Here is a 22,736-nt window from a genome sequence, read left to right on the forward strand (position 1 = left end):
CACCATCTGCACAAGAGATTGGTAAAACCACAGTACAGATCAGGTTCCCTAAATCATTTTCGGAAGAAATTATCAATACTAAATATTTGTAGCTAAAAGGTAGAGATGTTTTTTGGTGGCTAAAAACCTTCACACGTTGAGAGCACCATCAGAGGAAAAAGCCCAAGAAAATCAACACAGTTGCTCGTCAGAAGACGGCCCACATTTTCTAATACGTGCTAAACAAAACGCACCTTTATGATTAACAGCATTCTTTCCTCTTCAAGCTAGAAGAGAGCATTATGTACAACTGATAATCAGTGATAAGAGACATATTACTCTAAGGTACTGAGATTCAATCAGGACTTATCATGCTGTGATTCACTGTTACCTTTTTCTTTGGGTCTAAAATCCTTGGCTACTGTAATTATTTTAAGTATCCAAATATAGATTATTTCTTGTGGCTTTACTATATCACTTTACTATATCATTTATTTATGGAAATAAATCTCCAAAGTAGCAATTTCTTGAAACACTGAGCAGAAATCCAAATATCACTCAAAATTTAAACATATACAAAATACATACACACAGATATTTTCAGGGGATATACAAAGCTTAAATAAAAACAGATAATAAAAATTTTTCAGATATAGAAAGTGAAAATGCCCTTTTAGCATAAAATTTTTGTGCTTATTTTACACAAAGAATTTTAGAATACATGAGGCACATTATACGATGACAGTGAGTAGCTTTTTCAGCCTCTGTTTCTTTCTTCTTTAAATATAGATGCGGACAGAAAAGATGGATTAGATGCAGTCTACTTTTTCCTCAGTTGGCTCACTTTTTAGAGGATTGTAAACCATGAAATGAAACTGAGTAAATGTTGAAAGTTTATTGCAGGCAGCACCTGGGGCCAAGAAGAGAAAAAGTTGTTTGATTAAATATAGAATGCACATGTAATTTACAACCAATATAGACATTGCTTCCCCACCTGGACACTGGCTGTTGTGTACCTGCTGTCCAGCCAGGCCACACGGAAGTGGGCTGTGTGTCCACCTTAGTGCAGATTAGCTGACAGTCCATGAGGGGAAAGAAAGGCAGTGGGAAAGCCATCTCTTTGAACCTCAGAATATAGGCTGATATTTTGCTCCTACACATATGCGGTCATTGCTACTGTTATTTTAATGTTTTCATATCCCTTCATCCATCCATAATCCTCCCCTCCCCAGGCACCCTGCTCTTCTATGCTTCTACACGGGTAGAAAGTGAGCCTTGTTTTGTCAAGATGCTCTGTCAGACAACAGTGATTTCTTCACCTGCTCAGACACCTGGAGGGAGCCCTTCTAATGCTATTACTTTAAATATAAGGGGCTGGTCAATTTTAAATTCATCTACAATTATATAATTATCAATTTTACATCCTGTTAAATCTAACTTTGAGCCTTCTAAGGTTTATTTCCTAAGAGGGAATCAATGAAACTGATTTATTTTAGACACAAAGCCTCCCCACCCATAACTTATATTGACTTTTATATTTTAGTACTTAAAAAAGAGTAAGGAGTTCCTCAGACAAGTTTTTCGGATACCAAACTGTGGGAAGTAAAAGATCAAAGCACAGTAATAAGCAGTCTAACCTAATAAGTTGTATTGATCAGTAGGCTGTGTATCTTCCCCATCTGAAATCTCACTAATGAGGAGTAGCAGTGGTTGATCTTGAAATGCTTTGAAACTGTGATAGGCTCATATGGAAAGTAAATGAAGCAAAGGACATGCCTCAAATACAGTGCAAAAATAATTCTGCTAACGCCTTTAGTTTACTAATTAGTAATACATTTTGTACCTGGGAGCCCTGAGATCTAAATGACTGAGACCTTTAAATAATGAACAGAGAAGTGGGGAAGATCATTTATCCCTACCTACTTCTAATGAATAAAAACATTTGACTACATTAGCCCATCTCAGCACATACTTGAGCCGAAGCTAAACTTTCCTTAGGACAGATGTCAACGGTAAGATCGAAAAGCCAAAGACTGGATCCTAACCACTGCCAGTCAACAGAGGAGAGTTTCAGGTATACTTTTAACACTCTGGGGGTCCTGACACAACAGTTAACATTTACCCATTGCCTACGCAATACAGTCCCTGTTTCTACTGCAGAGGATTAAAACACCCAACAACATCTTAAAGTCTGTGTCCTCATCAACATCTGCAGGTTCATATAAACATGAATTTCAGATAAAACTTACCATAACTTCCAGTCACGTTAGCACATACCACAGCCCCAAAGAAGTTGGGAAAATACTTCTGGATTCTTAAAATCACTTTTTGGCATGCTGTGGTTGGATCTTTTCCTCTTCTCATATATTCTACAGCTTGGTAGCTGATTTAAACAGAGGCAAAACTTTAGTATCACAGAATAAACTAACTCCAAATTTGGTTACTTGAGGTTAGACATCTAAAACCATCAAAACGGTCACATTTGACAAAATACAGTGCATGTAAGTGAAGAGAGGTCTGTAACTCCTGTGAAAGTATCAACAGGAAAGGAAGTAAACCTTGATACCGGGTCTACCTTTTCAACTAATCCACCCACTCATTTCAGATTAAGGACTTTTATTTTTGGCTTCAGCTGAATAACTGTTACTTAGTAAAAACAGCCTGAAGTCATATAAAGTATAGAGGTTATATTTAAGTAAGAAATGGGGCTACAATCAATGGGGGAAAATACTAGGCATGCGCAAAACATCTAGTTGCAAGGATTATCTCAGTAATTAATTGTACACAGCGACTGCATTTTCTACTTTTATCATCAATTATCATGGTTCCTTTACTCAGTGGCCTTACGTAAATTATTTAAATAGATCCTAAGTATTCTCATCTGTGAAGCAGAGTGAGCAGTATTATTCTGTTTCAGAGGACTATGATTACTTCATTTGAATGATTAGGATTGTCAGAATGATGGTGTCAAGAGTTGGTAAGCAGGGTTTCTGAAAAGCTCTCGTACACACAAATTCGGATCACGCGGCACAATTATTTTCTCTCTTGAGGGACAATATCTCCTTCTAAGATCTCTGAAGTCACAAATGTAGGAGGGCGCACCTTGGGAGGAAGCGCATCAGAATGTCGCCGTCCCCGGTGGCTGCTGCAGCCCCTGCAGTGTCGTCGGCATAGGCCCCAGATCCAGGTATTGGCGAGTCTCCTATTCGACTTTGGGAGGGCACAGCATGGTCATTCAGGACAGGAAGTCAAGTGCAGAAAATTCTTTTAGGAGACGTTTCTACTTAGTCACTGACTATTGTTTCAAGTAAATTCTTCATCAGAATACAGAGAATAGACGTTCCTTAGTTTTTCCACTTAGGTTTTCATAAACCTGCATTCATTACATGAGAATCACACAGCAGCCCATCATACGGGGTGGGATGGCACAGGTTCACGGTGACTGTTCCACCATCGCCATCCTTTATCATCTCATTTCTGGATTATCTCAGCAGGTTCCAACTGGTTTTCCTCACCTACAATCTATTCCTGCTGTCTAGGTCAGGTGCCAACATTTTACTGAAGTTTTTCCTTGTAATAAACCTTCCATGCTTTTCTACTACTTTGAAATAAAATCCAGAAACCCTTAAAGACCCCCTGAAATCTGGCTCTGGTCTTCCTCCCCCACACCCGACAGATGTGCGGTTTTGTTTCTGGCCATTGGGAGCCCTGAACCTGAGCCTGTGCTACTTCGGATCTGCTAGTGCCTTGGCCTGGATGTCCTGGTCCTTCTCTCAGGGTCAGGGTCAGGGTCAGCTCCCAGCCCCTCTCTCCAGGCCCCCCTGATGGCCCCAGCTTAATCTGATCACACCACCATCCCTCAACTCTGCAGCCCTGGCTGAGACACCTTCTCCTTTGCACTTAGCAGCTACTAATTTATTTTCTTTCACAATAATCTTAGCTGTGAGAGTAGGGTTGTGCTTTGCATTTTGCATCCCCCATAGCACCTAGGACATATTGGTTGATATTCAGTACATATTTTCGAGATCTGGTCTTTTAGAAACACTAACCCAGGTATTTTGAATTTTATACCATTTGTAGATGTACCAGCAGCAATATTTCCCATCTTATGGATGACAACCATGCCTAGAAATTAAAAAAAAAATCATTGTAGGTATCAACTCTAAAGTGTACCTCAAATATAACCAAATAATAGAGCAGTTGGTAATATAAATATCCTCTTCCATTATTTTCAGGTAGAAGACAATAGGAATCTTGGGAATATTGAAAATTACACCAGTGGTAAAATCTGTGTTTTTTAATGACCTTGTTTCACAGCATCATTTTGTAGACATCCCATATCCTCACTTCAAATTGCTCACTTTTCAATGCTTTTTCAAAGGTAATGCCAAAGAGAATCACGGCTATAGACTAATGGAAATCTTCAACATTACAGGAAATGACTGGAAAGATCATTTGAATGCAGCAAACATAACATTATTAAAGAACTAAATATCAAACAAAGATTTAAAAATCCCCAAGCAAATAATCATTAGATTTATGTATAAAGTAATTTACCAAAATGTATACAGATGATATGAAAAGAATGTGTGTGTGTGTGTGTGTGTGTGTGTGTGTTTTTCTTAATTGCCAGTTAATCAAAATCACCTTCTGGTACATGATTAAGGATAAAGAAGTTAAGAACTACAGGAAGGCAATTAAAATTAGCTGAACTTTAACCATAAAAACGGTATAGAAGGCAAATTACCAATAGTATCATGACCGTAACTATCTCCTGTTTCTTTGTAGGTAAAACCATCTTGCTTTAAGACACTAGGTGGTTTGTAGGGTCCACAGTATTTTGAAGCATCTGGTATAACATTCTGTAAACAAGATTTAAGTTTTATTTTTTAGAAAGGGTGATTTCAGAAACCAGCATGTAGTTATGTACAATCACTAAACATTAGCAAGAAACCAAAAGGACACTGGGTAACTGAAAGATAAGAATTAAAAGCCAAAGGTTAGCTAAGTCTTATATGGACGGATGGATATAATTTTACTAAATACCTAGTCTAGTCTCAGAATTATATAATACGGAAGAGACATTTATATTATCCGGAAAAGATCCCCAGTTTTTCTCTGTATATGCCAAAAATTCTCAGCACAATGGCAAATATAAATGAAGATTTTTAGATTAGATTTTTTTTAGATTTCTCAAAGAAATCAGGTACAGAACATGACTTTTAAATTTTAGAATTTTTTCCCTAAGAAGAGCTACTCTGAAATTTAAAGCAAAATTTATTTTAAAATCTTCTATTTTTCAAAGCTAGGTACATGTGAACATATCCTAAGCTGTACTCTCAGATTCTTTTATGAATCTTAAAGGCTCAGGAAAATAATCCAAATTCATAAGTTCAGGTTGTGGATATGGATTAGTATTAAAGCAAGAAACCAACAACTCATGTCTTATGCATTTGCGCACCAGGTGCCTCCCATGACCTGGTTTCATGCAGTGGCCTCTTTCAAGTGACTCCCTGGTTACTCAGAGGTAACTAGGATTTGGCGAAGAAACAGGTAAAAGACTAACACGCTCCACAGCAGGATTCTGGATAGGAAAGACAAACCGATTTAGGCTAAAAGTCCCATTGACTTAAAGATAAATTATCTTCCTGGTAACACACTAGACACCTAATAGTATAAATCCTCAAATTAAAAAAGGGCAAGATACTGGGTATACTTCACATAGATAAAATATAAGAAATATTTTAGACTAATGATTTCCAAACTTTCTTAATACATGGAACCTTTTGTTACAAGGAAACACAGCAGAGCAGTTCTGAGGGAGGCAGCCTTTCTCCCACAGCAGAACCTTCACAGCTTGAAACCACTGCCAGGGGCCGGGAGTGCCCCACTCAGGATGTGGATCGGATGCAGCTGGGGAGCTTTCGAGACCATCCTGTGCCCAGAGTTGGCATCAATCGTTGGTTCTGAAGTGCAACCAGGGTGCTGATTAGCACTGTAGGCAACAGGTGGATGACCGAGAGTGGAAGGGATGTCACGTAATATTTTCAAATAATTTACTTTTAAAAATCATGCATACGTACCCTCCAGTAATTTGGCTGGCAATTCCAGGCAAGCCAATCTGAATGAAGAGCACAAGAAGCATTGGTAGATAAATCCTCGTTGATAAACCCCATACTTTCGGCAAACTTGGTGGCTGGAGATAAGGAAGAAAAATGTAAATGAGTTAAGTATTATCTTTTAAACAAAATGTATGCACAGGACGTGCTGTGGGTCAGCTGTCTCGTACGTGGAGCGCAGCCATCCTGGGGGTAAACACAGACGGTCAAGGGAGTATTCACACGTGAAGAGTGTTATGGGCATCAGTTTCTAGATCTCGACTTCCCTACGTCCTTCCTGACCCTGATCTGCTGAGACCCTTGGGGGGTTGTGATGACAGCTCTCCTTTCCCACCTTCCCTCCAGAACCTCCCTGCTTCTGACTTCACAAAAGGAAAGGGACACCTCAGAACAACCGCGACTCTAACTGGGGTGCAATGCCCAGAGCGTAAAACAACGTTGAGACACCAAATAAAGGCACCACTGGATTCCATGAAAGACTGACAGCTCCTGTGTTTGTCAGGTAGTTTTCCATTCTGTTTCAACAAAATTGAAGGGTGCCTACTGGAATTGTGAGCTAATACATGGTTAAGAATGATCTTTTTGAATACAGATCACCGTATGGTTTTGGGTATATACCTTGGGAGGTGTTGAAGGAAGTGCCATTGCCATAGCAAAACTCCATCCGTTCCCATCTTCTGTTATCTTATGCGCCTTGGGTCTTACACCCATAAAAATGTAATACAAGAAGAGAAATAATGCTGAATCCTGTTTCCCTCCAGCAATTACTCATTTATTAATAATAAACTGATTTCTAAAAATCCTATTTTTAAAATGAAGAAAGTACAATTTAGAGGTTAAGTAACTTATCCAAAGTTAAATAGATATTAAGTAAAACATTGAATTTGAACTTAGGTCTGCTTTTATCCACTATTTTATACTGAGTCCTTTTTTCACAGTGAAGACGATAGACACAAGCCTACATAAAAATTGAGTACAGTTAAAATATACCTGACTCTCCTGCTAACAGTGTGTGTGTCGTGTGTTCCAGTACTTTTCGTGCTACACCGATGGCGTTTTTAATTCGTCTAAGATCTCCCACTGCTCCAATGTTCATGGTAGTACTGCAAGAAAAAAGTGCGGTAAGATCTATTAAGGTATTTTTATAGGTTCACAAATTTTTTTAAAATTGCTTTGCTTCAAGCTATAGTGTTTTGTAGGATAAATCCACTGTCTTAACGTAGACGTGACGGCACATCTATGAAGTTCATATAAATTCCTACATTCAGACATATTAAGGAACAGAGAATCTATTACCCCTATATTCCCAAAGCACTAAAATTCTCAGTTTCCCATGGCTCGTTTTTTTTTTTTTTTTTTTTTTTTTTTTTCTTTTTGCGGTATGCGGGCCTCTCACTGTTGTGGCCTCTCCCGTTGCGGAGCACAGGCTCCGGATGCGCAGGCCCAGCGGCCATGGCTCACGGGCCCAGCCGCTCCGCGGCATATGGGATCCTCCCAGACCGGGGCACGAACCCGTATCCCCTGCATCGGCAGGCGGACTCTCAACCACTGCGCCACCAGGGAGGCCCCCATGGCTCGTTTTAAATATGGCTTTTGAAAGGGGTTTTAAGGCTTCAGGTAAGGCAACCCACAGCGTTTGTGGTTGGTGGGTAAATGATGGTTTACCAGGTCAGAGACGTATTTCTGTACCTTGGGGCTCTCCCTGTTCTAAGGAGACTACCTACCTCAATGTGATAGTTTTCTACTATGATTATGATTTTCTTTCTTTTTTTTTTCAAAATAAAAATTTTATTGAGGTATAGTTCATTTACAATGTTGTGTTAGTTTCAGGTGTCCAGCAAAGTGAACCAGTTCTATCTATGTATATATTCTTTTTCAGATTCTTTTCCATTATAGGTTATTATAAGATATTGAGTATAGTTTCCTGCGTTATACAGTAGGTCCTTGTTGTTTACCTATTTTATATATAGTAGTATGTAAATGTTAATCCCAACCTCCTAATTTATCCCTCCCATACCTTTCCCCTTTGGTAACCATAAGTTTTTTTCTCTGTCTCTGGGTCTAGTTCTGTTTTGTAAATATGTTAATTTGTATCGTTTTTTTTAGATTCCACAAATAAGTGATATCATACGATATTTGTCTTTTTCTGTCTGACTTACTTCACTTAGTATGATAATCTCTAGGCCCCTCCATGTTGCTGCAAATGGCATGACTTTCTTTTAATTGAGGGGGAAACGCCTTGTGTTTGGAAAGGCCAAGTATATGCTAGGGGTTTTGACCTGCATCAAAACTTATATATTGCAGGGGCAGGGATAAATTGGGAGATTGGGATTGACATATAACACAGTACTATATCTAAAACAGATAAACAACAAGGACCTACTGTACAGCACAGGGAACTCTACTCAGTACTCTGTAATGACCTACATGGGAAAGAACCTAAAAAAGAGTGAATATATGTATATGTATGTGTATAACAGATTCACTTTGCTGTATACCTGAAACTAACACAACATTGTAAATCAACTATACCCCAATAAAAATTTTTAAAACACACACATATATTTGTCCATCTTGCTCTCAGTAGAAGACTAATCAACTATACATGTAACTCAACCTGCAGCGGAGGTGCAGAGAGCACTAAGGCTTTTCAGGGCGCTCCTACCCGTCCATGATCATGGCATCCAGGGTGGTCTCTCCAGACTCGTCAGGGCTGCCGCCAAAGCCCACGGTGCCGTCACACCTCTCCCGCTCACACGCCGCACAGCCGCTCTCAACCGCGTCCAGTGCAGACCCTCCAGATGCTAACGTCCTCCATGCTGGCAATCAAATCCCAAGAGTGCTTGTGTAGACACGCATTTTTTTTCAATGCCAAAGGCGACAAACCAAAAACGGCTTGAAAACTCCTATTATTAAATCTGTTTGCACATTTACTCCAAGTTAAACTGAAATTTTCGTCTATCAGGTGCTGCAAAGTCAGTGATATAGACAGAATTATATAACACAACCCTTTACCATGAAGAATTCAGACTTTGGCTACTGATGCAAAGTGAGGGTTTTTTCACTTATTAATAATACCTCTTTCTACTGTGTGTGTGTGTGTGTGAGAAAAGAAGTATTCTCTCCTTCAGTTTTAAAAGTTACAATTGAAGCTACTAAAAGGCAAACTGAAAATTCATGAAATCATAGCCCCGTAAATTTCTTCTGCATCATCAGATTATTAAAAATATACCAGCAAGTCTCCATAACAACAAAATAACAGCAAATAATTACAACGTGGGCTTCACGAGGATAATTCATTTAATCTTTCAGGTACTGTACAATTACTATCCTTATTTTAAAGAGGAAGAAACAGACCCAGACAGGTTATTTGTTCAAGGTCACACAGCTAGTAGACAGCAGCGTCAGGATTCAAAAGTAACCATTTTGGTTCCAGGGGCCATGCTTTTAACACTGAACTATGCTCTCCAGAGCCCCAAACATGGAATGGGGCGGGAGGAAGGTGTTCAATAGTCAATTTCTTTACTAATAAAAATAGAATTCCTTGACGGGTTAATGACACTATTGGTAAATAATAAGCATTACTACTGAAAGAACAGGCTTGAAAGTATATTTAGAGAAGTTTCCCCCCTCTGAATTCAGACAACATACACAGAATTGTTCTCAGCCCAGGGCCCTGAACTTTCTTTTCTGTCTCATTATCGCTGGGAATTTGTCTCACAGCCTGTTTCCTCATTTTTTCTCTGAATCATATGCACTGACCATAACATACAAACTTAGCTCCATCAAATTCTAAAGCTAATTCAGCTCCAGAAAATCATATTAGCAGCCTCAAATGGGGGAGAAGGGGTCCGAAACTACTCCTAGGGTAGTATGTCTTAAACTGAATGAAACAAGTACGATAAGAAAATGACAAGGTAATAGTATGTACAGGATGATATCAAAGCACGCAAGCCAGGCACCTGACTCAGACTGGGTTTGAGGACAGTAAACCAGGGAAGTCTTCCTGGAAGAGGTAATATCTTAGTTTGGTAGTTCTCAGTCCTGACTGCAAATCAACATCACTTAGGCAGCTTTAAAAAAAAAAAAAAAGCAAAACAAAAAAACTTTGGTTCCAGCAGTGAAAGGAAAACCTCAGGGGGTAGGGCCCAGGCACGGGTCCTTTTGAGAAGCTCTGAGGATGATCCTAACGTATAATAACCAAGGTTGGAACTCCTTTTCCAGGTGGCAAATACAGCGCGTCAGCATGCAGCAACAAAAGTACACGTAAAGCGAGCACGCTTTGTTGGGGAACTTAGTCGTCGGCGAAGCCTAAGTAGAGGGTACTGGGGAGATGTGGCGGGCTCCAAAGGTGAGGTGGAGAGGCAGGAAAGGCCTGGAGGTCACGCAAAAGCCGGCGTAGGAGCCACTGGAGGAAGAGTCTGAGCAGAAAGGCCGTAACTGCTCCGGGTCGGCAGCAGGGTGGAAAATACAGTGACTCGGGACTGCAGAGAGGGAGTCACAAAAAACGCTGAGGGCCTAAAATGCAGCAGTGGCGGGGAGGAGGGTCCAGTGCCCGAGGCGCCGCGGCTGCGGGAAAGGCCGCACGGGCGGCTGCGGAAGGCCCGCCTCCCGGCTCCCAGCAGCTCGGTGCGGTCGGCGGCGGCCCGCCCCACCCGCGAGCTTTGGCAGCGCAGACCCCGGCCCCGCACCTGCTACGGCTGCATTCCTGAAAGGCCAAGTGTTGAGGATGAGGGGCAGAGGGCCGGAGCTGCACACCGGGGCCCGGCAGAGCAGCAGCAGCGACAACACCAGAAGCCAGAGGCTCAGCTTCCGCGCCATGGCCGCGCGCCGTCGCCAAGAAAAACGGCTACGAGGCCAACGGCCGCCCGGGCCCCCGTACCTCCGCGGCTGGGGAACCCGGAACTCGCGGTCCCGGCGCCCCGCCCACCTGCCCGCCCCGCCGGCTCCTTTGGGGCGCGGTCCCGGCGCCTCAACTCTCGCGATACCTGGCCTCCTCCTGGGGACCGCGGGAGGTCTTCGTGCCCCTTGGGCGCCGAGGGTCCGCGCTACCGTCCTTCTGAAGTCTACGCAGATTTTTTTTCTTTTTACTACTCAACCGAAAGTTAGTATGAAATTGCTCGGCCTTGGCTTACACGACCCTGGGAGCTTTCAAGTTTGCTTTTAACGTGTTAGCCTCTTATTAAAAGTTGAAGTCGCTAAGTTTGCGAAGCTCACAGTGTGCTCCGTGGGGTGCCTGGCCGCAGAGATCCGGGATGGTTTTTGAGTGTAGGTGAGGCGGCCTGGCTTACAGCCAAGCTTCTTTTAGATTTCTCCCACCCTACCTTCAGTCGTCTTTCCTCTACAGCTTTTTGTAGGACGTCCTCTGGTTTTGCATCTCTGAGCTGAAAGAAATGGAGACACTGGAGAAGCAGAAATCAGCCGTCTCCCCAGCTCAGGGAAGTGTACCTTCCCACGCCTCCGGGGCACGAAGCTTCTTCTGTGCCTTTCTGAATGTGTTTTACCTTACGCCTGGCACCATTAAGTGCTTAATAAATGTTTGAATAAAGGCGGAACGGAGACTTTACCTTGTTGAAAGGTGAACTGAAGCGTATTAAAGGTTCTGGGAACTATTTTTTAAGTAGACGTACCATAAAACAATGATTGTTGAAAAATGCGTTTATAACGTTTTACTTACGTCTATTTAATTTGCTTGTTCTTAACAATTAGATTTACTCTTGGAAATTTCATGAGACATTAAACAGCTAATCATCATTTTAAGTTATCTTTCTTGCTGACAAATTCTGCAACAGAGATAACGAGCTTATTTGCCTCTGTAAACCGAGGTAGAATAAAAGTACTATATTTAATGCTGAGAGCTCCAAAGACTTGCCTCTTCTAATTAAGTGACAAACTTAAATTAGGTTTTGTTTACCGAAGATTAGCCTAGATCATGTGAAATTGAAAAACATTTGGGTTAGTTTCTATATTTCTGTGAGTATACTTGATTTACTTAATGTTTATCTTTAAGCCAATTAAAATAGAGCTGTTTACAAAATTAATTGTGACAATACTATTGGGAGGTTAAAAAAATCACACATCCATAATATACCCAGACATTATAAACATACAGACAGGTACAAACAGAGATCTTATAGCTTTCATTTTAAGATTTTAGCCATGAGACAGGTATGATAATGCAAACTCACTAGTTTATAAAAGAACATTGGATCCAAATTGTGTTCCTGGTAGATAGGATATGTTTACCTGTTCAGATAGCTTTTAACTAACCTTTATGAAAGAGATTTCTAAGATTTTTCTTAGGCCTGGATTTCAAAAATCCTCCCCCCACCCCCGCTTCTGATAAGAATTACCTTGGTTTCTAGAGAAGACCAGGTAGAAGAGTTACATCTCAAAAGGCACGGAGAAAGAATGCAAGTTCCCCCAAAGACTCTTGTTCTTTAAATCCAGATCATTTACAAAGTCTGCAAGTCTTTTGACATCTCATTGGGGAAGTTTGGGGTTTGGTGGAAAGAAAAAAGGATGAGTGTGCTTTGAATTGTTTCTAGAGCTGCTTTTCTGTTCCTGTAAAGACTTGATTTGTAATACAAGTTAGATGTTTGTAATTCCTTAAATAATTGGGTTGCAACCTGAATGGTATTAAGAGACTGACCCACCCATCCAACTACTTACCCTCAATTTGCTTCTTTATATCAGGGAGAAGATCTTCCACTAAGATGAAAATCAAAAGATTTCTATGTTTCAGATTTTAGAGTTCTGTATCTTTGGAATGTTTTAGTAAATCCTTCCACAAAGGCTTCAGAATGTTTTTCTTTCCCTCTGGGTACATAGTTTCATTTTAGTTTAGAGAAGACCTAAAAAAAAAGTTGCTCTCAGGCTCTAAATATCAGCTTCCAATTTGGCCAACTTATGACTGTAGAGCTACTTTAATAAAAGAAAAAAAATCCTCTCAAATTATCTTGTCAGGTGTCAGCTGGGACAGAGAGTAGATTCCTGGCAGTATTGAACAAGCCCCTGGATGCAGAGGTATCCCCCAAAAGGGTACAAAAGATCCTACTCTCCCAAGATCCAGAGTCACCCCCCCAAAACAAAGGAAAGACTCAGACAGTTCCCCCCCGAAAGCTGGCAACAGTCAGTAGGACCCAAGCCTCAAATGGGATGCAGCCCACATTTCTTCCAGGCCATATTCAGGGGCTTGCAACCTGACAGCTGCCAAGCCAAGTTCTCAGGACACAAACAAGCAGGCATAGCTGTCCCTGGGAATGAGAGAGTCACCATCAGCGGGCACCTAAAAGCTAAGTCAAGAGTCACAATTCAAAGATCTCATTCTCACAACTGTTTTTTCCTGCCCATCTGGGTTTGGAAAGGAAGGCACAGCATGAGATTGTACCTTGCTCTCGACCAGGCCCCGCAGCAGAGGTCCGGGAGAGCTGACTTTGGTAAGAACATTTGCCAGCTTCACCAGTTTCCCCGGGCTCCCATCTGCAGGCTCTGGAGCAAGTTGGGGTGCCCCAGCAGGTCTCATCCAGGTCCCCAGAAACTGTAGAGGAGAAAAATAATGTTCCTTCTACCTTTTCTGGTGAGTGCCTGGCTGAGACCCCTTTACTCTAGGGCGCCTCCTAACCGGATACGCTTACCTAGGTGAAAAGTCCTCCACCGTGGCCACCGTAGCTCAGTATTATCCTTGATGAGTTTAACCTGGCTGTTCAGCCTGAAAACAAGCTTTGATTCACCTGAGGCTCCACACGGGACCCAGTCCAGCTCAAGTCAGTCCCAATACGACCCCAGACCCAGTCCGGTTTCTAAGTCGGACCCAGCCTGACTCCAACCAGTTTCTGGACCCAGTGCGGACAAAGAAATGCTCGCATGAAGTCTGAAAGCTGAGGCTCAGATCCGGGGGGACTCGCGCATGACCTCCAGAGCCGGCGGGGAAGCGTGAGCTCAGGGCTCAGCAGGTACCCACGTTTGCTTGCTCTTTGCTCTTGGCGGGGTGTCAGGGGTATATCGTACTTCACTCTCTCTTCTGACACTAGAACTGTTAAAAGATAAACTGAGGCATGTTAAATGTTTTTAAATTTATTTGAGCAAAAATCAATTCTAATCAGGCAGTATCCAATCTAGGAGGTAGAAAGCAGCTCCAAGGAGCTGTACAACATGAAAGACTTTCACGGGCAGAGGAGAGCAGGAAAAAGGTAGCTACACTGGCAAAAAAGCAGGTTGGTTATTTCAAAGTTACTTGCCTATAGGGGAGGAAACAGATTACCTAACTAGTGCTGACCAGACGGTTCCTGATTAACTGGTTTAAGATTCCATTTCTGGGAGAGACAAAACTGTGAGTAAGTCAAGTCTTAGTTTGGTGATGTGGAGTTACCTATTTTATACATATTAGTGTATATTTGTCAATCCCAATCTCTCAATTCATCCCACTCCCCACCCCAGACTTTTAAAATATTAACTTGGTAGGAGTTGCAAGGTTTACAAAAACTTCAAGGCTCTTATTGCTATGAAATTAAATAGACAATTTAAATAGCATAAGATAGCCTAGAAGAATTATCCCAAGATAGGGAAGTGCTATTAAAAAGTTAGGTGTAGGGACTTCCCTGGTGGCGCAGCGGTTAAGAATCTGCCTGCCAATGCAGGGGACACGGGTTTGAGCCCTGGCCTGGGAAGATCCCACATGCCGCGGAGCAACTAAGCCCGTGAGCCACAACTACTGAGCCCGTGCACCTAGAGCCCGTGCTCCGCAACAAGAGAAGCCCCAGCTCTCTGCTACTAGAGAAAACCCACCCAGCAATGAAGACCCAATTAAGCCAAATTAAAAAAAAAAAAAAAAAGTTAGGTGTAATTAAAGAGAAGTGTTATAAGCTTCTGCTGTGGGATTTTGAAGGGGGAACAAGTCATTTGTGCTGGGGGTCATCAGGGTAAATTAATGCCAGCTGAAATGTGAAATTTCAATTAATTTTCACTAGCACCTGGACTGAGCCTTAGTTTTCTTTCTTTTTTTTTTTTTTTTTTTGCGGTACGCGAGCCTCTCACTGCTGTGGCCTCTCCCGTTGCGGAGCACAGGCTCCAGACGCGCAGGCTCAGCGGCCATGGCTCACGGACCCAGCCGCTCCGCGGCATGTGGGATCTTCCCGGACCGGGGCACGAACCCCTGTCCTCTGCATCGGCAGGCAGACTCTCAACCACTGCGCCACCAGGGAAGCCCAAGCCTTAGTTTTCTTGATACAACCTCGGGAGCCAGGTCAAGTCTTAAGCAAAAATAAATAAAAAATAATAAAAATAAAAGTAATTGTGTAACATAATATGTGAAAACCTGGTCTCCATGCCCGCTGCTCTCTATAGCTCTGCCTAGTTGGGCACGTATATTTCTTCTGGCTAAAAGAGCCTGAACTTGTTACCTCCTGTTAAGTCTACTCTTGTCCAGATTTCCTGCTTGAAATCAAAATTCCTATCAGAGAGGTTCAGTTCATCTATTGGTTGGAGGAAAACAGCTAAATTATTTGATAGTGGGAGTGTCGGAGAAAAGATCGCGATATGTTAGCTTCCCCAAGGATATTTGTATTTAAAATAATTAGTGTGCCATCTCAAAGGAATCTAACTTATTTGGTGGCTTTCTAACATTTATTAAAATACCCGGCAGATCGACTCTTCAGTTTGCCTCAATTTAGAATCATCTCTGCAGCTGTGTCTTAAAGATGTTAAATTAGTCTGGATATTTGGGTTTCTTCTGGATTAATTTTTCCTTGACTCACAGTTGAAGCATAGTTTTGAGTTTCTGTCCTAGAAATCACCTCATGTTACTCTCAGGTTTTCGTTTGCGCCTGTGTATAACTGGATGCTTATGCTTTATTTTGAGGTAAATCTAAATGAAAAGAGATATCTGTTAATCAGTTAGATAGGAGAGACCTTAAAAAAAAAAAAAGGTCCACAGTTTTCCAGCATCCTCTCCAATTATTTATTCTTTTAAATCATTAATTATATATAACAGCAGAAGTATGTAGTATTATTGATAAATCAAAATAGTTAGATATACATTACTTTTATTTACATTTAGAATGCATTACACAGTTTTCTTTGGTCAAAAGCTTATTTTCCTAAATGGAACTTATAACTAGTAGTATTGTGGGAGGATTCTCAAGGTCTGGATCTTAAAACACAGGGCAACAACATATCAGTGTGGTTAATTCATAAAATCTTCCCTAGGCAAACTTTTCATCTGTGAAAGGGAGAAAATAAGAGTGTTATTCTTTATCTTATGCAGTTTTGGGAATGAGTTAGGAGATGTGAGAGAATGGTAAAGTATAACGAAAATTCAATAAAATTCTATTGTTCAATTGGCATCTGCCAAGCAATTGATGTCAGGGAGGAGGTGGTGCAGAAATACACAAAGCAACAAAAAAGAAATCATTTTGAGATTCAGCATTTTCCACGGGACTAGTGAAGAGTTGGCCAGATACCTATAATGCATTTTTAAGTAAGCACTTAGAACTTCCTCGACTGTCTTAAATGAGAATTAAAAATAATGTTTTCCCTCGACTAAAATGTGGTTTCAATGTTTACAAAGATGGTCCATGGCAGGGTTGTGAGATTTCTGGAGTGTCTTAAAAACACCATCCTCCAGCCTCACCAAGGAGGCAGCCTCAGATGGGACCTTAAACGGTGTTACAGGTAGAGCCTTCCTCTGTGGGGCGAGGGGGAGGTGCAGGCGGCTGCAGCCTCCCCTCTATTTCCTCTAAACTTCATGGCTTTCAATTTATCAATCTCAGAAGGGTGAAGAGTTGAGTCTCTCCTGATAGCATTTGAAAGTGTGGTTCCACAGAGGATTTAATGCTGTAGTTGCAGGGAGTCTAGGTATTTCAAATCTGAGGCTTAACAAACTAAGCCGTCCCCTCCGGCTTTTGCACTGATTCTGTGAAATCCATTTGAGAAACATGCCCATGTTTTCCTCCTTGTTCGAAGCTGTAAGCGTGACTTGGCATTGAACTAATAATTTATTTTTTCAAGAACTCCCCAGTGAACTACTACCTGCGTTATCTAAATACAGGTTATTTATTTGATTGGCGTATGCTCTTGTCAGTTTTGCAGACTGTAAGTAATGACAGTTGCTAACAAAAGAAGCTCGTGGTACTGCATTTCTCATTTGTGTCCATTTTTACACTAATCCTGGGACACTTGATGATTCTTCCTGATTGTACATTTTGGTATAATTAGAGTCATTATACAGATATAAGTGTTATCTTATTATTCTCTAAATCAGAAAAGAAAGCATTCTTCCTTTCTGAAATACTTTTTCTGGGTCATGCCCTTGAACCCATTTGTCAAATCATAGGAGATTCAAATCACAAACTTTTTTTTTTTTTTTTGACTTTTTAACCTTTAAAAGTCATCTTGGTGGCTTACAGGACCAAGATTGTGTAGAAGAATAGTGTCTTATTAAGTGATTTCTTTTCAAAATAAGTTATATACAACATTTTCAATTTGTAATTTTAATACTGGTTACTGCTACAATAAAGTTATCATAACAAGGATATAGTAAACCATTTTACATGGTGGAATCTACTTTTATGACAGTTGTTTATAATGTTATGATGTCTTCATGAATGAGATTCATTATAATAAGAAAGGCGGGGACAACAGAACAAACTTCAGGATGTCTTCCTACCACTTTAAACATCACCTTCACATCGTTAACTAGTGTCACAAATGGCTTTAATGGATAAATTTAACAATAAAAGCAAAATTGCAAAAAGAAAAAATCCATGACTCACAGGATTACTCTCACCATTTAAAGTAATACTCATCCAGTGATCATGATTTAAATGGAAAAATATTCTAATGTGAACAAATGTATCTTGTGTATAACTATCTAAGTAGTCTTTATTTCCCAATGGTTCATATAAAAATTTAAAAGGAAGGATTATTTTACATGTGACTTAGTGTTCATTTTGTCATTTTTTAGAAACACATAGGTGTTTGACAATCTCTCAGTACTCTGTACTCTAGCCCTTACTGAAGATAAGGCATTAACATTTTGGTACATATCTGTTTGGTGAAAAATCTTGACAATACACAAACTGTTGTGTAACCTGCTTTTTAAAGATATCTTTAGCCTCTTTGTGTGTCACTAATATTCTTTACACCATTTAAACCCTTTTTATTGTGAAATATAAATATAGCCAAGGACATAAAGCATAAAGATACAACCTAAAGAATTTTGCATAAAATGAACACCCATGTAATCACCATTCATGTCAACAAATAGAATATTTTGAGCACCCCAGAAAATCTTTAACTGCTCATACAACATAATTTGTAGTGGAGGTATAAAATTCATTTATGACTGAACAAAAATGATCGTTTTCTACTGTCTTTTACATTGTAGGTCTTCATGTATAAATAATGTTTCAGAATTAACCTGTCAGGTAGTACACTGAGTTTATATGGTAGACTGTCGCAATTAAAATAATATCATGCTAGCTCATGGGTGAAGGTCAATATTAGGAATTCAGGACTCTTACATGGCTCAGGTGGGTGGGCAAGGCCCGTTACTAACACAGGTTTCTGAAGAGCCAGGACAGATTGAGGTATTAGGCAGGTCTCCAAATTTGGGGCAAATTCAGGGAGTCAGGTAGTGAGAGAAAATGACCTCTCATTCTGAGGAAGAGGAGCTTTTTGACCCTCCTACCATCTTTATCATCTTCTGGTCACAGAATTAAGGAGCTGTGAACCAACTAGCTTTTAATTGCATCCCAAGGTTCTGACGGCATTTAGTAGTTTAGGTGCCCTAAACTACTAAACTACTAAATCTGATGGCTCTAACTGTAAAAGCTTAGATCACACATTTTTAAACTCTTGAACTTCACAGGTTTAGGGTTATGATAACTGTGATTTTGAAATTTTGTATCAGCTTTAAGTGCTTTGAGTATCAAATAACAGAAAACTTAGTAACGGTTTAAAGCAAAAAGGATTTACTTTGTTGCACAAAACAAGAAGTAAAAAGGGGTTGGCATTGGTTCAGTAGCTCTGAAATGTCAGAACTTACTTGTTGCCTTATGGTCACAAGACAGCTGCTGTTGCTCCAGATATCGTATCCATGTTCATGCCAGGGGGTGGGAGATTCCCAGACATGCCCAGCAGAAAACTACTTCGTTCTCATTGATTAGAATGGTATCTCTTAATCTTTCCAGTAAAAGCCTTCATTCAACACTCACAACATTTTCTTGTTCTTTCTTTTTCTTCTTCTTTTTTTTTTTTTGAAGGAAGTGGCTGGATGTCACTTCTGGGTCAGTGTAGTACATAATAGGATCAACACATACAGAAAGAGGCCAGATACTGAGGCGACCTTGAGAGTTGAAGACCTTTGTAAATTTCTAGAAACTTTTTTAAGGACTTTGGACTTCATCCGAGTATAAAATTGGAGTTTGAGCCCATCTTATTTACATCTCAAGATCAAAGGAGCCTCATTCAACATCAGAATGATGATTATGCTGCCCAGAGGGAGGTTGGAAGGCATAGGGTATTCTCCCTCTTTGATAGAAACAGCATTAGTTTTGAGAATATGAGGTTAAAGGAATATGGGGGGCTTAATGTCTGATCATCTTCATCTTCTCTGGGCGTAGTAAAAATCACCTGCCAAGATTACAGCAAGTTTGAAATGGTGACTAGAAATTGGTGAGGGAATTTAGAAGATTCATTATGGGACGTATCATAAAGATGGGCAATAATTGAACAAAACAGATTGTGGAGCATGGAAGCAGATCCATTCGACATCAAGCAGCCTGATGTTGCTGAATCCTAATTAATCATAGTCTCTGCCTTTCTCTAGTATCATTTTAAAGCATCTGAATTATAATGTAAAAAGTGAGAATCATCCGCTACGGGGGAGGGAGTCCACTTGGTTGATGGGAAATTTATTGGTATTGCTGACAATGGCAACATTCACGCTGAACACTGTGTGTGTGTGTGTTTAAGGGAGAGTCACCAAACTGGGTGAGTGGAAGGTCTTGTGAAGGTGGAGGGCCCATTCTGGTGGATGCCAAGGGCTGGAGGGCTGGAGAGTAAGGAGGTTGTAATAAACGGCAACAGCCCTTTTCGCATATGCTATCACATTCTAGGCTTCAAAGACAGATTCCATCCTCAAATGAAGGATGAGGAAATTTACAATCTGGGCTGGACTTAGCCTTAGAAACCTCAACAGCTGTTGTCTCCTTTTTTCTCTTCTTCTTTCCTTCCCTCTTTTCTCCCTCTCTCTCCCTTCCTCATTCACCTTCCTTCCTTCTTTTCTCCCTTCCTTCCCTCCTCCTCCCCTCTTTTTCCCTCTCCTCCCCTTCCCTTTCTTCTTTTCAAAAATATTTATTCGTTGCTTATTATGTGTCAGGGATATTTTTATATGGTATAGATACAGTGGTGAACAAATCAGAGAAATTCCTACTCTGATGGAACTTATGTAAACCACTGAACAAATACGTCGTATGTTAAAGAGTCATGGAAGCCGTGCAGGAAAACGAGGCAGCGTGATGGCGTTGCCGGAGGGGATGGTCCTTGTGACGGTGATGGGAAACGCTGAGATTCTGGATGGGTTTTGAAGGAAAAGCCTATAGCCTCACTGATGGTTTGGATACGTGGTGTAAGATGCCTGGGGGTAGCTGACTACGCTGGGTGATGTGACCAGTCACAACTCGGGATGAGAAATGGGACAAGGACTGCATTTTTGGTTTTGGGAACAGAGTGCCCTTGGAGTTGATTTAATTGGTGTCATGCTCTGACAGGTTACCGAGTCTTAGGAGGGCAGAACCCATGTTGCTCACAGCGGCCTCAGTGGGCACTCACAGGAGCGGTCCTCGGGGGTTGAGGGGGGAGCTCATCAAAGTCCTTCATCACAAGCCTCTCCTGCTAACTGCAGCTCCCTTCCCCGAGGAGGTTCCGCCAGGAAAGTCAGGGGGAAGCCTTTCTCCTAACGGCTTATATTCCTTCTCCTGTTCATTGACGGTGTTCACTGAACTCTTGGCCATTCCAGCCTGTGCCCTGAGGGACTTATCTGAGTGATAAGTCAGAGAAGACAAAACTGCACAGACTCACCTTTTCCTCTGGAGCCGCAGCTGCTCCCAGGGATGGGCTCCTTGCCCTGCCCTGTGCTTTGTGGTCCTGCCTGGGGAAGTTGGCCGCCTCTGGGTTTCATGGGATGAAGCCCATTTGACTTGCGGTAAAGAGATAACCTCTTGGTTTATTGTGAAAGTGACCATCAGGCCGCTCTTTGCCCCTCCTGGATTCTGTCTTGCAGTTGACTCAGAGCCCTGGCTAGGGACAGGAGTCCTACGGGCAGAGCTCCCTGGGGAACCACACAGCAGTCACAGTCACATTGCCTTGTGTTTCATCACCGTTTACAGACATAGGCACACACACGTCAGCTCATCTGTGACTCCTGTTGTGCAGGTGAAGGGATTGAAGTTTATAGCAGGAAACTGACATGACCAAACTCGTTGTAACTAAAAGTAGCATGGAGGTAACATATCCAGGTCTCCTTGCTACTAAACATAATGTTTTCTCCCTTATATCAACAACGACTTTGGATATATATTAAGGGTAAGTTTCCCTTGAGTCCTCGGGGTAATGTGCACATTCATCAAAGTTCAAGAAGCAGCACAGAGAACCTCTGTCAAAGTGTGAACATAGAAAACTTGTCACTATATATTTTTTTAGTTAAAGCCTTGCACATTCGTTCATCCATCTCTCATTTGAAATAGGTCAAATTTTTCATTCGTGTCCGAAATGTATTCAAATATATTTTCTTTGAGAGTTGCCTTTCGTAGTTGGTTTTTTTTTTTTTAAGTGCTGAATTTTGGTATGAATTTTGTTATGTTTGTTCATCTGGTGATATTTGTGACTCAACTGGGAAATGAATAATAACATCCCCAAACTGTTGAAGAATTTCTATAGCAGCTGCTTTCTACCAAGTACCTTTGAACTCCTCTGTCTTGGCAGAATGCAATATCTATTAATTATCACAAAATTTTAAAAGTCTCCAGCTTTGCAATGAAAACTATGCTGTGCTTATTTTTTTGTGAAGGAAAATCTAACATAGTGAGTACCCAGGGGAGTTATGATGGGCAGATAGCACAATATGAATGGCACTGGAATGCTTCCACGTGGCACTAAACTCTTATCTCCAGCCAAGACACATCAGCACAAATAGAAGGAATGTGAATGAGCCATTGAGGCCCTGCATTTACTTTTAAGAGCAACTGTGCAATCTAGTTTTCAAGACCTGAGCCACCCAAACACATTTTTCTACATCACATAATGTTATCATTTAAATATTGTCATTCAAATGTGAAGACCAGCTGTGCATATCAGGACACAGCTGTCGGGCTGAGGGACAGATAAGCCATCTGGTGCTTGGTTCTGGGTGGTTAAATTCCAGCCGGGAATTTCACTTCGTATCCAGCTGTGATAAAGTCAAGTGAAGGCTGCATATTATTCCTCAGAAATCACTCCTTTGGGATATTCCTTAGAAATAAATTTCAACCAGAGGTATCATTGATTGGTTCTACACTTTCAATGATAGCATTTGCCAAAATAAAGCCAGAGAATTGTGTGGTCATTTCATTTTCTTTCTATGAAACAAAATGAAATAGT

General features: G+C 41.0%; 1 protein-coding gene across 1 annotated transcript; it reads right to left on the reverse strand.

Moving 5' to 3' along the window:
• Window positions 1-451: 451 nt before the first annotated feature.
• On the reverse strand, window positions 452-11,026 carry AGA (aspartylglucosaminidase). Its single transcript, XM_082608793.1, has 9 exons — window positions 10,790-11,026; window positions 8,764-8,917; window positions 7,089-7,201; window positions 6,063-6,175; window positions 4,727-4,841; window positions 4,029-4,104; window positions 3,082-3,189; window positions 2,229-2,362; window positions 452-889 (listed from the first exon to the last, which is right to left on the reverse strand). The coding sequence occupies exons 1-9, from the start codon at window positions 10,917-10,919 to the stop codon at window positions 789-791; spliced, it is 1,044 nt and encodes a 347-aa protein (XP_082464919.1). The 5' UTR covers window positions 10,920-11,026; the 3' UTR covers window positions 452-788.
• Window positions 11,027-22,736: the final 11,710 nt, after the last annotated feature.

The sequence above is a fragment of the Mesoplodon mirus genome (genome assembly GCF_964341445.2).
Source record: "Mesoplodon mirus genome assembly, chromosome: 20".
Taxonomy (NCBI): domain Eukaryota; kingdom Metazoa; phylum Chordata; class Mammalia; order Artiodactyla; family Ziphiidae; genus Mesoplodon; species Mesoplodon mirus.